The sequence below is a fragment of the Mytilus trossulus genome, chromosome 4 (assembly GCF_036588685.1).
Source record: "Mytilus trossulus isolate FHL-02 chromosome 4, PNRI_Mtr1.1.1.hap1, whole genome shotgun sequence".
In the NCBI taxonomy this organism is placed as follows: Eukaryota; Metazoa; Mollusca; class Bivalvia; order Mytilida; family Mytilidae; genus Mytilus; species Mytilus trossulus.
In genome coordinates, this window is record NC_086376.1 from 84,281,301 (window position 1) to 84,295,189 (window position 13,889).

At 29.6% G+C, this 13,889-nt stretch overlaps 1 protein-coding gene across 6 annotated transcripts in view; it reads left to right on the top strand.

The window, feature by feature from the left end:
* LOC134716179 (exocyst complex component 6B-like) overlaps positions 1–13,889 on the top strand; it is a 53,905-nt gene that overhangs the window by 13,899 nt on the left and 26,117 nt on the right. For 2 of the 6 annotated variants that reach the window (XM_063578999.1, XM_063579002.1), the window contains exons 6-16: positions 509–670; positions 2,591–2,659; positions 3,293–3,376; positions 3,828–3,872; positions 5,572–5,618; positions 6,013–6,133; positions 6,685–6,756; positions 9,132–9,181; positions 9,888–10,041; positions 12,401–12,415; positions 13,093–13,202. In XM_063578999.1, coding sequence (XP_063435069.1) covers positions 509–670; positions 2,591–2,659; positions 3,293–3,376; positions 3,828–3,872; positions 5,572–5,618; positions 6,013–6,133; positions 6,685–6,756; positions 9,132–9,181; positions 9,888–10,041; positions 12,401–12,415; positions 13,093–13,202 — 929 coding nt within the window. The remainder of the gene's footprint in view (positions 1–508; positions 671–2,590; positions 2,660–3,292; positions 3,377–3,827; positions 3,873–5,571; positions 5,619–6,012; positions 6,134–6,684; positions 6,757–9,131; positions 9,182–9,887; positions 10,042–12,400; positions 12,416–13,092; positions 13,203–13,889) is intronic. The other 4 variants (XM_063579004.1, XM_063579005.1, XM_063579000.1 and 1 more) reach the window with 3 other exon arrangements.

Genomic DNA, 13,889 nt, shown 5'->3' on the forward strand with positions numbered 1-13,889 from the left:
TGTAATAAAAAAAAACATGCCATACAGTTTTAATGACTAACGTTCTGAATCTTTTCATGTGAAATATCAGATACACTCAAAAACTCAAAAGTTCTGGCTTTGAAAGGTTGAAATATTGTTTTATTGAACTTTTTATTATTGCTTTGTTTTCTAAAAAAAAAGTTATTGTATTTTTTTTTTGTGAAGTGATTTAATTTTTTGCCCACTCAATGTGACATAGAAATGCTATGTGTTCATTTGTCATCTATCTGGTCATCCAAGCCCTATTACATCTATTTTTATGAAATTGATATCAGCAATTGCTCTGATAACTTGGAGATCAAGGTAATCTCTTTTTGAGGGAGTTATGCCCCTTGGAAAAAGAAATAATGAAAATTACTTTGTAAGGGGTCTCATGTCTTAAATTCATGTAAAATTTCAAAATAGCATAAATTATTAGAGTTATTGTAATATTGACAAAAATAAAATATTGTATCGTTATGTTTGAAACATTTTCTTTATGTTATAGGCAGCTGAACAAAATAATATGGATCCTGCAATTGTAAAAGCTACTCGCAAGAAAGTGAAAAAGAGAAGAGCCCCTCCCCCACCAAACCCCTTCACAGGGGAAGTAGATGCCCCACCCCCTCCAGTCATCCAGGACGAAGAGGATGAAATAGAAGATAGTGCAGTAAGTTCATATATAATCAATTATGATCCATTATCATTTTCACCAATGATTGGATTGTTACATATATTCAAAAATAAAAGTTAAATTAAGTAAGACTTTGTCACTATTTTTTGTCGTTCATGTGAGTAGTTTTGAATGTTCAAGTCTAAAGTGTGCATCAATTTCATTTGAAGAACTATATATATTTGAAAATTTTTTTTTTTTTGATATATGATTTTCATAAAAAATTGCTGTCATGGAAATAGTTTATTGTTTTTAGCCTCAGCTACGGAAAATCATGTACTTTAAACAAACTGATTTTCTTTACAGTACATTGTATAGTATAACAATAAAAAAATAAAATTAGACATACACATTTTACAGGATAGTGATTTTCTTAGTGATGATGATGATGATGTTTGGGTGAGATGTATTTTGAATATTTCCTGACCGTCTGCTATCAACACAATGCTTTATAAAATGTTTGAAATTATATGCATTTCCTGTTCATAGTTATTTATTATCATAAAACAGAAGAATTTTGAAACACTGTTCAAGAAAAAATTTCCTTGCACATTGATTTGAGCTGTGAAGTCAAGGAAATATTTGCACTTATGTTGATATCCACTATACATTTTACTAAAAATTGAAATCAAGTTTGTGTGTTTAAAGATTCTTGCCAAAAAAGGGTTTCTTTTGGGTCAATTTTCAAGTTAACCACCTCTTTCGTCAAAACAATATATTTTTTGCCACTTTCAATTTTTTCCCCAACTAACATAACATCATTTGATTAAAATTTTCTTTCTTTCTAACAAAAAATATAAAATTGGAATGCGCCACATTGTTGTCTGTTATAATTCTACATACATGTATCTATTTTCTTATCTACATTGTGATGAATTTATAGTCAATAAAAGCAACCTTTTACTTTTAAAAGATACTGTAAATTTGCAACTTGCATCATAAATCATAAAATCATCTTTTTTTTTTATTAAAAGCATGAGATTCATCTCCAATAAGTTTATCAGATACTTCCTTTTCTGTTAAAGGATAAGGACTAAATTCAGAGATTTTTTTAACTTTTGTAATATTTCATCATTGCAATAGTTTTCTTTTCTGAGAAATGATTTTAAAGACACTGCAAACACATTTCGTTGCTAAAATGATTGGGAAGTAAAACAAACATTTCTATCAAAGTTGTAAACAAATTCTTAATGTGACATGACACCATTTAAACACATCAATTCTTTGAACAATACAATCAACACTATTGATAAGTCCAGTTATGCCAATAGCTATAAAATGCAATAAGCCAATTGTTGATTTTCTGTCAAAATTGTAACAAAATTCAGTATTTTCTGATCCAGGGGAAAAATCAAAGAAACCTCAAATAAGAAAACAATATGGACAAAGAATAACCATTCAATTTCTTTGCCAATATTTAATTATAATCACCAAAGTTTTGATTTTTTTTTAACAAAATATGAACAACATTATAGGTTGGGATTTTTGATTAGTTATGAGCCCAAAAATATTGTATTCACAAAGCCTGGTTTTTGTGGTTTACCTGAAGTTAACCATTTGTGAATTTAAATGAACAAAATGACAATGTTTTTTATCAATCTTTCTTTTTTTATGGAATCATAATAACTGATATGTTGCATTGAATTGGTGAACATGCACTTTTGAAAACTAGGATAAGAGAGCTCTAAATTAGGGTCATCGAAGACACTTTTAAGCACACTTATTTTATATATGGCCTCACTAGTCTTACACAAAGATTTCCCCCAGAAATCCCCCTTACTATTAACCTTCCAGTACACTCTGTTGCCATTGCATTCAATTTAGCTTATAAAAAGTATGTAATTTGTAGATTGACTGAATTACGAGTAAAGTTTTCAAGAACATTATTTTATATGTTTTATAAAATGTTTATTACAGGAATTAAGTGCCCAAGATCTGATAGATTTCTCTCCTGTGTATAGGTGTTTACATATATACAGTGTATTGGTGAGTAAATATATTATCAATTAAAGGAGTTGTCTATTCCATGATTTTAATTATTCTGCAACACAAGCACATTATTTTTTTGTTACAATAAATGCTTCGTAAAATTTTAATATCTTAAGAGTAATTGTTTGTTGCCACTGTGTAATAGTTATAACATTGTAAACAAATTTCTTTAAATCACAAAAATGAGTTGTTTCCAGATGACAATTATGAGACTGCTTTGAACTAACTCAAAACCTTTAAATATTGGTTAAAACAATTTTCTGATTAAAGCAGTTAATGAGTTATGTCCCTTAGATAGATGTTGACCAAAATTTATTGTTTATGAACTTGTATTTGTTTTGTCAAAATCATTTTATAATGAGATAACACTATGATTAATTGGTACTCCAAGTTAAAGTTCTAACTTGCAACTGTTATTGTTCAGGAGTTATGCCCCTTTACAGAAATACTGAGGAATTGACCTTTCATATTTCCTTCTTCAGTTTGCTTTAAATAGTTCTTTTTATTAAATTTTCATAAGTAATATGTTTTTCAAAATAGTTCCACAAGAATATTTTACATATGTATTGACTATTCGTCCAAGTGGAACAAATATCAGTTGGCTGCACCAAACCTTCATTTTTTTTTTAGGGAGATCGAGAAAGATTTGAAACATATTATAGAAAACAGAGATGGAAACAAGCTAGACTGTCATTACAACCTCCGTCAAATATGGTGAGATTAAATATTGTTTGGCAGCTCAGTAGCAGGCATCACAACAGTGATTTTCTGATGAGTAAAATTACCAAATTAGTTTTTGTTGTCTGCATAGGGGATCCAAAGAATTCCTATTGGGCTAAAGAAAATTGTGGAAACAACATAAATTATCAGTTGTTAGTCACTAGGGTGCCTTGTAATCAATAAGAAATTACTTCACATATTACTATAAAAAAAAACTTTGTACGAGATAAGCAAAATATTATATTTGAGAGGGAATACCCAAACTTTTGAACTGATTCACACATGATAGGGAGAGCTAGAGTGGTATTTGTATACAATTTTGTTAGCTGAAAATAATCCTTTTACTGATTTAAAATTTAAAAAAAGGGAATATTTTTTTTGTATTTAAAAGAAAGACTATTAAATTGTTATAAGAAATTGGATAAAGGGTAAACTCATTTTTCAGGTCATGTCAATAAAAATTGATACTTCAGATCAGCAGCAAACAGAAGTGAGATTCTAATTACAGGAAATCTAATATTTAACCATTATACTTTCTGTCTTGGTTTTAATCTATTTTTATATATCAAAATAGAAACTTATTATTATGACCATTCGCTATTGTTTATGTAAATGATAATGTTTTTCACAGCTGTATCTTATATTGTATGATTCTATGACAATATATATATATAAATATATGTATTTAACATGTATAGTGAATCTTGTCTACATTGATCCCTATGTGAGCAGGGAAATTTGTGTACTATACTGTTGTATTAGCCTGATTGGCATGACAGATGATGAATACTATAAGGGATATATTTTTTCAAAGTTTACATTTCACAATTTTCAGGGACAAACCTATTTGTAAAGTAAATATTTGCTTCTTTCTTGTTCCTGGTTCTAATCTTCCTTAAAGATGTTGTCATATAGATTTCTCATTTGTTATGAGTTATATGATAAGGTCTACAATCTACATGTCCATCAGACCAGGTTCACCTGACCTCCACTTTATTTCGAGGGTCAGTGATCAGAGGTGGCTTTAAGGGGGGCAGGGGGACTGGGCCCCCTTTTATAAGGATTTTTGTTGTTGTTGGTATTATACAGAATCATTGAAGCATGTCAGGAGTGGGCCCCTTCTTTAGCAGTCAGTGGGCCCACTGATAAAAATTTCTGGATCTGCCACTGATGATCAAGGTTTTAAGGTTATTTGGTTAGTTCTATTTCTAAGATACTATATGCAAGGGGTCAACTATATTTGGTGTATGGAATTATTGTTAGGAGTTTTTGTCTTAGTGGCAGGGTTCATCTGACCATGACTTCATTTACATGGATCATTCATAATGTTAAATGTATGCATTGCAGTAAAACCTTTCTTTATCTTAAAGATTTTTAACATAAAATCAATCATGATAACTATGATTATGATTAAAGCAGGTGAGACAGTTCAGCATGTGCACTTTTATTATGAAATAGCCTTATATGGCAAAAAAATATGCATAAAATCTTATTCCTATGACTTTTTCATACTATCAAACGGCATATTATCATGGCAATCTGTTGACATCAGAATATTCTCCATGTTTACACTTGAAATGTGAACATAACCTGCTTATCATTTCTAATGTAACTTCATGTTTTATTACATTAAGCTTTGCATAAGGCTCATCCACTCAGGCTGGCTGATTTCTATCATGCCTTGAAGAATTTCTACTACATGCCGCCGGAACTTGAGAGTCTGGCCTTTGGTTATCCTAAAGACAGAATATTTCTTTTAGCTTTAAAAATGTACAATCATATTATGGCATCAATTTTCAGTAATTGTATTTTATTATAAGCATTGCACATCTATATAAAAAAAATATGAAGATAAATAAAAAGAATTGGAACTAAGGAGGTATCAACCTGTCATTCTGTTGAGAAATAAATTTGACATACATTTCAGAAATCCTCAGAGATTCAGCATTTTATTTATGTCATAAGATATCATCCATGATTTAAAATTTGAACAAATCTCATCACTTATTTGTGACAGAACTATGTACTGTGTAAGAACTTTAGTATGTAATTCTGTGTGTTTCATTATTGATAAGAATGTTTTTGTATACATACATTTGAGTTGGTCAAAATTAAAGCCATATGCATACTGTATCAGATTCTCAAACAAATACTTGCAAATCTCTTATTCACTTTTCTTGTCTTTTCAGCATGAGTCTTTAGATAGTTTTAAAAGATATTTTCATGATATTGTTGGGTAAGTACACTTAAAGGAACAGCAGTTCTGTGTTTAGATAGTTGCCACTGTCAATCTATGATTTGATGTTTGGTTTTACTGGAGACATGGGATAAATAAACCAACATATTTTTGACTGTTATATTTACAGAACTCATCCAAACAGACATGGCATTACACATCATATCGGATTTATGTACTGTTATATATAATATGTATTGTGTGTGCCCATACATCAAATAACACAGGAATTTGACTATTGTTTAGAAAATACAATGACAAATAGCTTTTTCTTAAATTTCTAGAAGACTGAAAACTACACAAAATAATGTGAATTAACAGAAGTTTGACAGTCTGTCAGTTAACATGTATTTGTGTTCATGTTTATGATTGAAATAAATTGCTTTCATTACAGTTTTTTCGTTGTCGAAGATCATATTTTAAATACAACACAAGGACTTGTTAACCGGGCATACATTGATGAACTGTGGGAAATGGCAGTATCAAAACTAGCAGCATCCCTACGAACAAATACAGTATGTATTATAAATATATTAGCTTAAGAATAGGCTTTCAACAACAGAAGGGATAATTTGAAAATAAATCCTTACAATTTGTCAAACTGATCTTATCATATATGAATTTATCTAAGAAGTTATAATATTGCCAAAATAAATAACTGCCCAGTTGGCTTGAAAATTGTATCTGAGCCTTTTGTAGATAGTACATATTTATAGTTCTCATCCTGAATATGCCCATTGTGCAGAAGGAGTTAAGTCAATGAATCAATTTAGTCAACACATTCCCAACACTTAAATATGAAATGAGCTAAGGAACAACATATGTAACACATAGGGAAGAAGTATAAAAAATTACAAAGATGCATATATAATTTAAATAAAATACTCTACACTATTAAACAACAACATTGCCCTTTTTCCACATGACTGGTTCCAAACACAACTTGAAGGGTAAAATTCACTTTTATAAAAGATTACAAAATCAATGTTAATATGTATTGTTCAAATAGTTATGGCTTTTTAACTGTTTTTGCTCACATATTTAAGGTTAATATGGTTCATTACAGGTACAATGTAAAGATACCAGTATGCTGTTGGATGTCAAGAACTTGATTATCTTGTTTTGCCACACTTTAAGGGTAAGTAACCTTTATCATTTGATGTAGACGGTGTAATAATGACAAAGATGAAGTAAATATTGAAAAAACTTTTTAACTTGATAGTTTTCAATTTTCCAGACTTTATGATAAACAAAACATAGTGTATTGAGCATAACATTATATACCTCCCGGCGTTTTGTATTTGCGTGGATCTTTATTTCATTTGCGCTGATTTTTTCTTTCGTTTGCGCTGATTTTTGTTTTCATTTTCGCCGATTTTATTTCAGGTAAATTACAGGTGAATAGATATAAGAAGATGTGATATGAGTGTCAATGAGAGAACTCTCAATCCAAGTCATGTTATTTTTCATTTACCAATTCATTATAGACTTCTTCCATTTGCCACTTGTACAAATGTAATGAATTGTCAATCACAACATGTATATAACTGTTGTCCCCTGCTCACCACAGTGAGGTGGAAGAAGGCCTACAAGATACATCCCCAGACTTTTTTCCTTGTTGACCGTATCCGTAGTTCTTTAGCATCTGTCTTTCGACATCTACCACATGGTTATGCTTGACCTGTGTTTTGACAATAGAATCCGTGGTAACTCTGGCTTTATATGATTTTATGGTACATTAGTAAGATATGTAGTTATGTTCAAGAACACTGACCTTCCGATATGTATGGCCCTCGATTATTAAAGAATTTACTTCTCGGTCCGTTTCAATGTACAATATGACCATCAAGTTACAAGGAAGTTCCAAAATTAATATGAATCAAAATTAACTTAAACATGGATGAAAAACAATTATAACCAGATTTTACCAATGGTATAGCACAGTACATGTACAAGTTTTAACTTACCGGTAAAACTAATTAGGAGCAAATATAAAATCGGCTCAAATGAAAGAATGAAAATTTTCAAAATCGGCGCAAATGTCATACGCCCATACCTCCCCATTGAATTTGATTTGTATAGCTGAAATATGTACTCTGATACTAAAGTAACAAAACAATGTGTATGTGTATAAACATACTTAAATTGTGCATTGGGCCTGAATCTAATATCTGTTCTAAGTAGTGTTGTCAAAGATTAACCGGTTAACCGGTGGAAAGATCGAATACCGAATACCAAAAACGCTAACCGGTTAACCGGACTTTTTTTCAATTTTGATAGATTTAATATAAATTTGCATGGAAATCATTAAATTGTTATGTTTTATTTAAATATTGTCGTCGTTGTTATTAATTTGACAGATTCATTGTCCAGGATATTGATTGCTATTGTTGATCGTAAATACATAAAATTAATTAGTCTACGGGGCAGCTCGGGGCAGGACCTTAAAGAAACATGATTGGTAAACATGTTTTTTTAACAATAACTTTAAATCAGAGATGCGATTAAATTTTACTAATTAGTTCATTATTTCGTTTTTGATCTAATTTTGTGTAAACCTACATCTAAATGTGTAATCTCCGTAGTGCAAGGTTAAGTCTTACTTTAAACAAAACGCTACCTAAAAAATTGTGAAATGCAAACCAATGTGAATGTACTCAAGGTATACGTGATAGTATGAGTAACATGGTTAAAGAAACAAGCAAACAAAGTAAAGAATCAGGTCGTATGGTGACCTATAGTTCTTGTGGAGAATTGTTTCATTGGCAATCATACCATTTTTTTTTTATATAATTAATCATTTCAAATTGAACCACTCTGCATTATTTTCGAAGACAACAAGAGAAAATTAAACAATGATCGGTTTCAGACAAATTCAATTCTATGAGATCAAGACGTTTTTTTAATTTTTTTTTTTTTTTTTTTTGATATTTTTCAATTTGAAGTTGGTACAAATGCTATATTTGATACGGTGTATTTGTTTATTAAAAGTCAAACTTCACCAGGAATCTTCACGGACAAGCCTTATATATATAATGCTAAAGGACAAACTTCAATTCTTTAATCGTAATATTATGACTTGGATGGAAGGTTGTCAAATTGACACTCATACCACATCTTATAACTATTTGTACATGTAGGGATCTATTGATAAGGCTTTCAAACGACAACTTAAACTACCGGTTAACCGGTTAATCGGTCGAACGATTATCTGAGTAACCGGTTAGGCAAAAGTGTACGATTTGACAACACTAGTTCTAAGTAATATTTAAAACTTGAGTTATCTTCCTTTCGCCATAATTGTAGTGGAACCTATTCGTAGTATTGCCTTTTAATGCAAAGTTTATTTTTAGATCCCACGGCAAAATAGATGCTGTCTTAACTATTCAGTGAACACTAGCACTTAATTAAATAAATTCATTATTATAAAAGATATTTTGAATTTTCTGTTTTTTGTTTTCTCATTTTAAAAATTGGTCTTATCTTTGGTAATAAGGATTACTTTTATTTCAGGGGTATGGTTTTAGTGTTGGTCATGTGCTGGAGCTGCTCCTTGAAATGAGGTAAATAGGAATATTTATAATTAGTCAAAATGATGTAAAAAAAAAATACACGATATTTTAGAGGTTTTTTTTTAATTGAAATTTTTAATAAAATTAATCACTTATATATTTAATCATAAGCATTGATTCGGTTAATTCTTTGTGACTTGATGGTTAACCGTATTCTGTCAAATATTTTGTCAGACTTTCTTCAGGGTTTTTGTCTCACCTGTAAGAAAGTTCTGTTATGTTGTAAACATTTAGATTCATTCTATTGTTAATGTTCTTTGAGGCATCACAATTTGTAGACATTTTAGTATAATTAACAAATGACTGTAATATTTTTTCTGTCTATGAAGAAATAACATCACAAATGTGGTGCACACTGAATAATCTATTTATATCACATCAACTTGTTCTCATCCTGAGATGCATGTAATATTTGCCACTTGAAATGGATACCAACCCATTCATTTATCATACTATATTAAAACATGGGAGAAAATTCGTGATTATTTATTTTGCATAAATTGTGATGTGTAGGTTTCACAAGAATAAAAATCCATTTAGAAAATTGTATTGATTAATCATTTTGTCAATCATTCAACAATGGAATTAATATATACACACAAACATTTCTAACTTTACATTATGCTAACAATAATTAAAATTTACAGAAATGTCTTTGATGTATCAACAGCATAATCCAATGAATTTTATTTAACAGGGACCAGTATAATGATGTTCTGACACGACAGTGGGTAGACATTTTTAATGAAATCTTCAGTGAAGATAACTATACGCCTATCTATGTTGAAAGCATAGAGGAATATACAGCAATAGTCACACAGTTTCCGATCCAGGATGAAAACTTGGAAAGGGTTAGTATTTATAAGGATAACTGCCTATTTTCTCTCATTTTTGTTCAATTAATCTGAAATTTGTTGATTTATTAGAAAGATAATTAGGCAAAATTGTGAGTGGTTACAATAAAAAATAACAATCCTTCCGTCATTTGTGAAAATGTTTTTATGAATGATAATTAAGTCAGGAATAAAGTTTCTTTTCAAGGAAGTAAATTCTGAAAGTCAGACACCAACTTTTTTAATATACATTTTGCAAAATAATGGTTTATTGATTTGATATCAAAATTATACTTACAGCAGTCAAACAGTCAATGTTTATACATGAATTAAAGTTAGGCAAAAACCAAAATTCCTAACTGTTTATGCAGTTCTGTTATTATAACAGTTCCCATTCAAACAGTAAACAAATTCTATATAAAATTCTATATTTTCTACTCAATGGCGGATCCAGAAATTTCATAAAAGGAGCCCACTAACTGACTAAGAGGGAACCCACTCCAGTCAAGCTGCAGTGATTTCCTATATGAACAACCAAATTTTTCCCACCAAAAGGGAGGGCGGGGCTGAAAAACCATCTTAATCCGCCTCTGCTACTTTAAACAATAAGGTGAAATGTTCGTGAATAAGATGTGCTTAAGTTATCTCCCCTATTTTGACCAGTCGTAGTGCCTTCCATACATTTTACATGATGAAAATAAGTTTTGTTTATGTTATTGATTTATTCTCTGAATTTTACTTGTGTTTTTATCAAGTCTTTTAACATTGCCTGAATCAGAGGAATAACAATACTATTTTATAACAGTATCAAAACATTTATAAGAAATCCTTAGCTATTTTCCCAATAAAATATTAACAAGTGAACCATTATCCTTAGACAAAAAAATGAATATCATCATACTATTTAAAATACATAAGTCCTTTTGATTATAGTTATCTTTACGATTGAGTATAAGTCAAAATGGTGTGAGTACAAAGTGGGTCGTAAATCATATAGTTTATTTATATGAATGTTTTCTCTGTATAAATGTTGTGTACTGCTCATTATACAAACAATTTTATCAATCATACGCTGTGGAAGTTCTTTTATTTGTGGATATCAATTATTTTGAATTAGGTTGGGACTCCCCTTCTGTCAAAAAAGGTCTCAAACTATTTTGGCTGTAAGTTTAGGTCCTTATGATTCTACCAAATTGTATGTGTAATTGTCTTCCTAGAATCTTGAGTGCCAAATATTTTTTGCTAGCAATTTATTTTCTTGACTTTAGTGATTAGAAAAAAATCATGAATATAAATTGTCACTAATGTGTAAAACTTGAATCTTTTCTTATTCAAATATATCAATTAACTGCAAAATTGTTAAATTAAAGTGTATGAAGTAGGATAAAAGAGGCTAAATGTGAAATAAAGTATTTGCTTAAATAAGAAGGTTTACACTGACTGATGGAAAGATATTCAAGAAACATTGTTCTTATTGAAATATACATACATGAACGGATTTGTTTAATATTGAAATTCGTGAAAATTGATATCCAAGAAATTAAGACTTTCACAGTGGTAGTATTAACCTAGAATCCTTACAAATTATGTTTAGAAGTAATTAATAAGTGCCATTTCCCCAAATGAGAAAACAGAAAATTACAAATATTTTTCTATACAAAATAGAATATTTTTTAAATTCAGAAGAAGTTTGATTTTGATGAAAAATTCAATGGTCAAAGTCAAAGTCGCTTTGAATAGGTAGAAGCAAAAAATATACAACCAAACTCTTTCTTTTATTACAAATTTCATATTTCAAATGATTTTGATTTTATTGTCTGTTTTCTCATTTCACACAATAGCATGTAAACTATAAAATATGGTTCAATGTCAAACAGAAATCTCTTGCTTATTTTTAACAGTATCAGTGATAGCTTTGTACAGACTTTGGTATTTTTATGAAATAAAACATCACTGTTTCAGAAAATAAAGATTTTCTAAAATGTCCCTTGATATGTAATATTGCATGAATGAAGTAGATAAGGAGTACATTTCATTGAGACAGCGACAGAACAGCACAAATTATGTAGGTGAATATTGGCCCTCTTAAAATCTAAGGTACACTCATAATCTGGTACAATTTAATATTTTTCTCCATACAAAACTCATCCTACTTATGCAGTTACACTATACTAAGATATTAATTAACATGTAAAACAGGTTGCAGCTCTTGTGAGTAACTACATGAAATGTCCTTTTATTTGCATCATATACAATTCCCATGTTTCACATGTGTATATATTCCTTCTGATAATTCCCATTAACCATGAATGCATCAATACCGCTTTGTTACACAGAAGTTAAAGTAAAAAAAATCTCATGTGAAAATTTTATGTAGTTCATCAAAATGGAGGTATGTATTTTAAAGCTTTAACAAAAGATTTTTTTTCAATGGAATGACATTTTAAAAGCTTTATATTATGAATCTACTATACTTTCTCTGACTATTTTTTTTTTAATGAACCATCATCTATCATCTATCTAAATATTCATTTCGGTATGCATGTTGAAATCAAATAGTGGTTTTTTTTCAGATTTAAAAAAAAATAATACTGCTTTATTTCTTTTTATGAAAAAAAGAAAGGGTTGATCATTTTTTTCCCAAAAACTTGTTTACAGGTGTAAACGCTGCTTCTTACAACACTGCCTGACTGTTGCTTTCATATCATATTGGTGTATTATTCCTTCGTTTTTATCAGTTTTACATTATATTGGTTTTGATTACCGATTTATTTATTCAAAGATTTCGTTCATCTGTTTTAGATGAAACTTTGTGGTTATGCAAGGAATATGTTAAGTTTTTTGTTAGTTTGTAAAATACATGTTTGTAGCTGCCTTTTCCTTTTACAATTAAGTATACTAATATATTTAATACATTGAACACATTTTACTCTTAAATTGATACATGTGATTTTATAGGTAAAAGGACTGGGAAAAATATATTCAAAGGTTAAGATATATTTGTATAAGACCTTGTTTTATCTAAGAAAGTTACTTATAATGTATAAATAGTTTTTGTTTATTTTTCAGGAATCTTTTCCAAAGAGATTTCCTTTCTCTCAATTTGTCCCTGATGTTTACAATCAAGTCAAAGCATACATCAATGCATGTTTAAAATACTCAGCAGATCTGCATTTAAGGTAAGTAAATAGATCATGATAATAAATATAAAGTCATAGTTTACGTTTCATGTTTAGTAAAATTATGCACTGGTATTCAAATGAGGTTGATAGCATACATGAAAATTATCGAAATTACACATTAGATAACACATCATAAAAATTAAAAAATGCAAGATAATTTATGTATGTACATATCATGCAGATGTTGAATCATGTAGAAGAATACCTTAATACATGACAGACAAGAAAGACAGGAAAGACACAACACTAATTTATAAAAAGAGATGTTGGATAAAGTTATAATAAATTAGTAAAAAAAACTTTCTCTAATTCTTACTTGATTTATCCATTTCATATCTGACACAGTCAATGCAGTGGTAGAATCAATATTTATTTTAGAAAACTCTGTATTTCACCTTCAAATATAAAACACTCTTATATTCTTGCATAGATGCCAACCATTACGATTTTCCCGTAGTTTTTCTGATTTTGCGATAAAAACTACGCTATTACCGTCAAAGTCGAATAGTTACGGATTCCCAATCATCGCCGTTCAATTTTGTAATACACAGATTTTTATCATGACTATTCGGTCCTGGTCCGGTACATAGAAAACGCCAATGTAATGCTTCCGGTTTCTCAGAAGTTTTCAACCTATTGTTAGGTAAATAACTGACTTCCGAAGAGGCAAACTTGCATATGAAG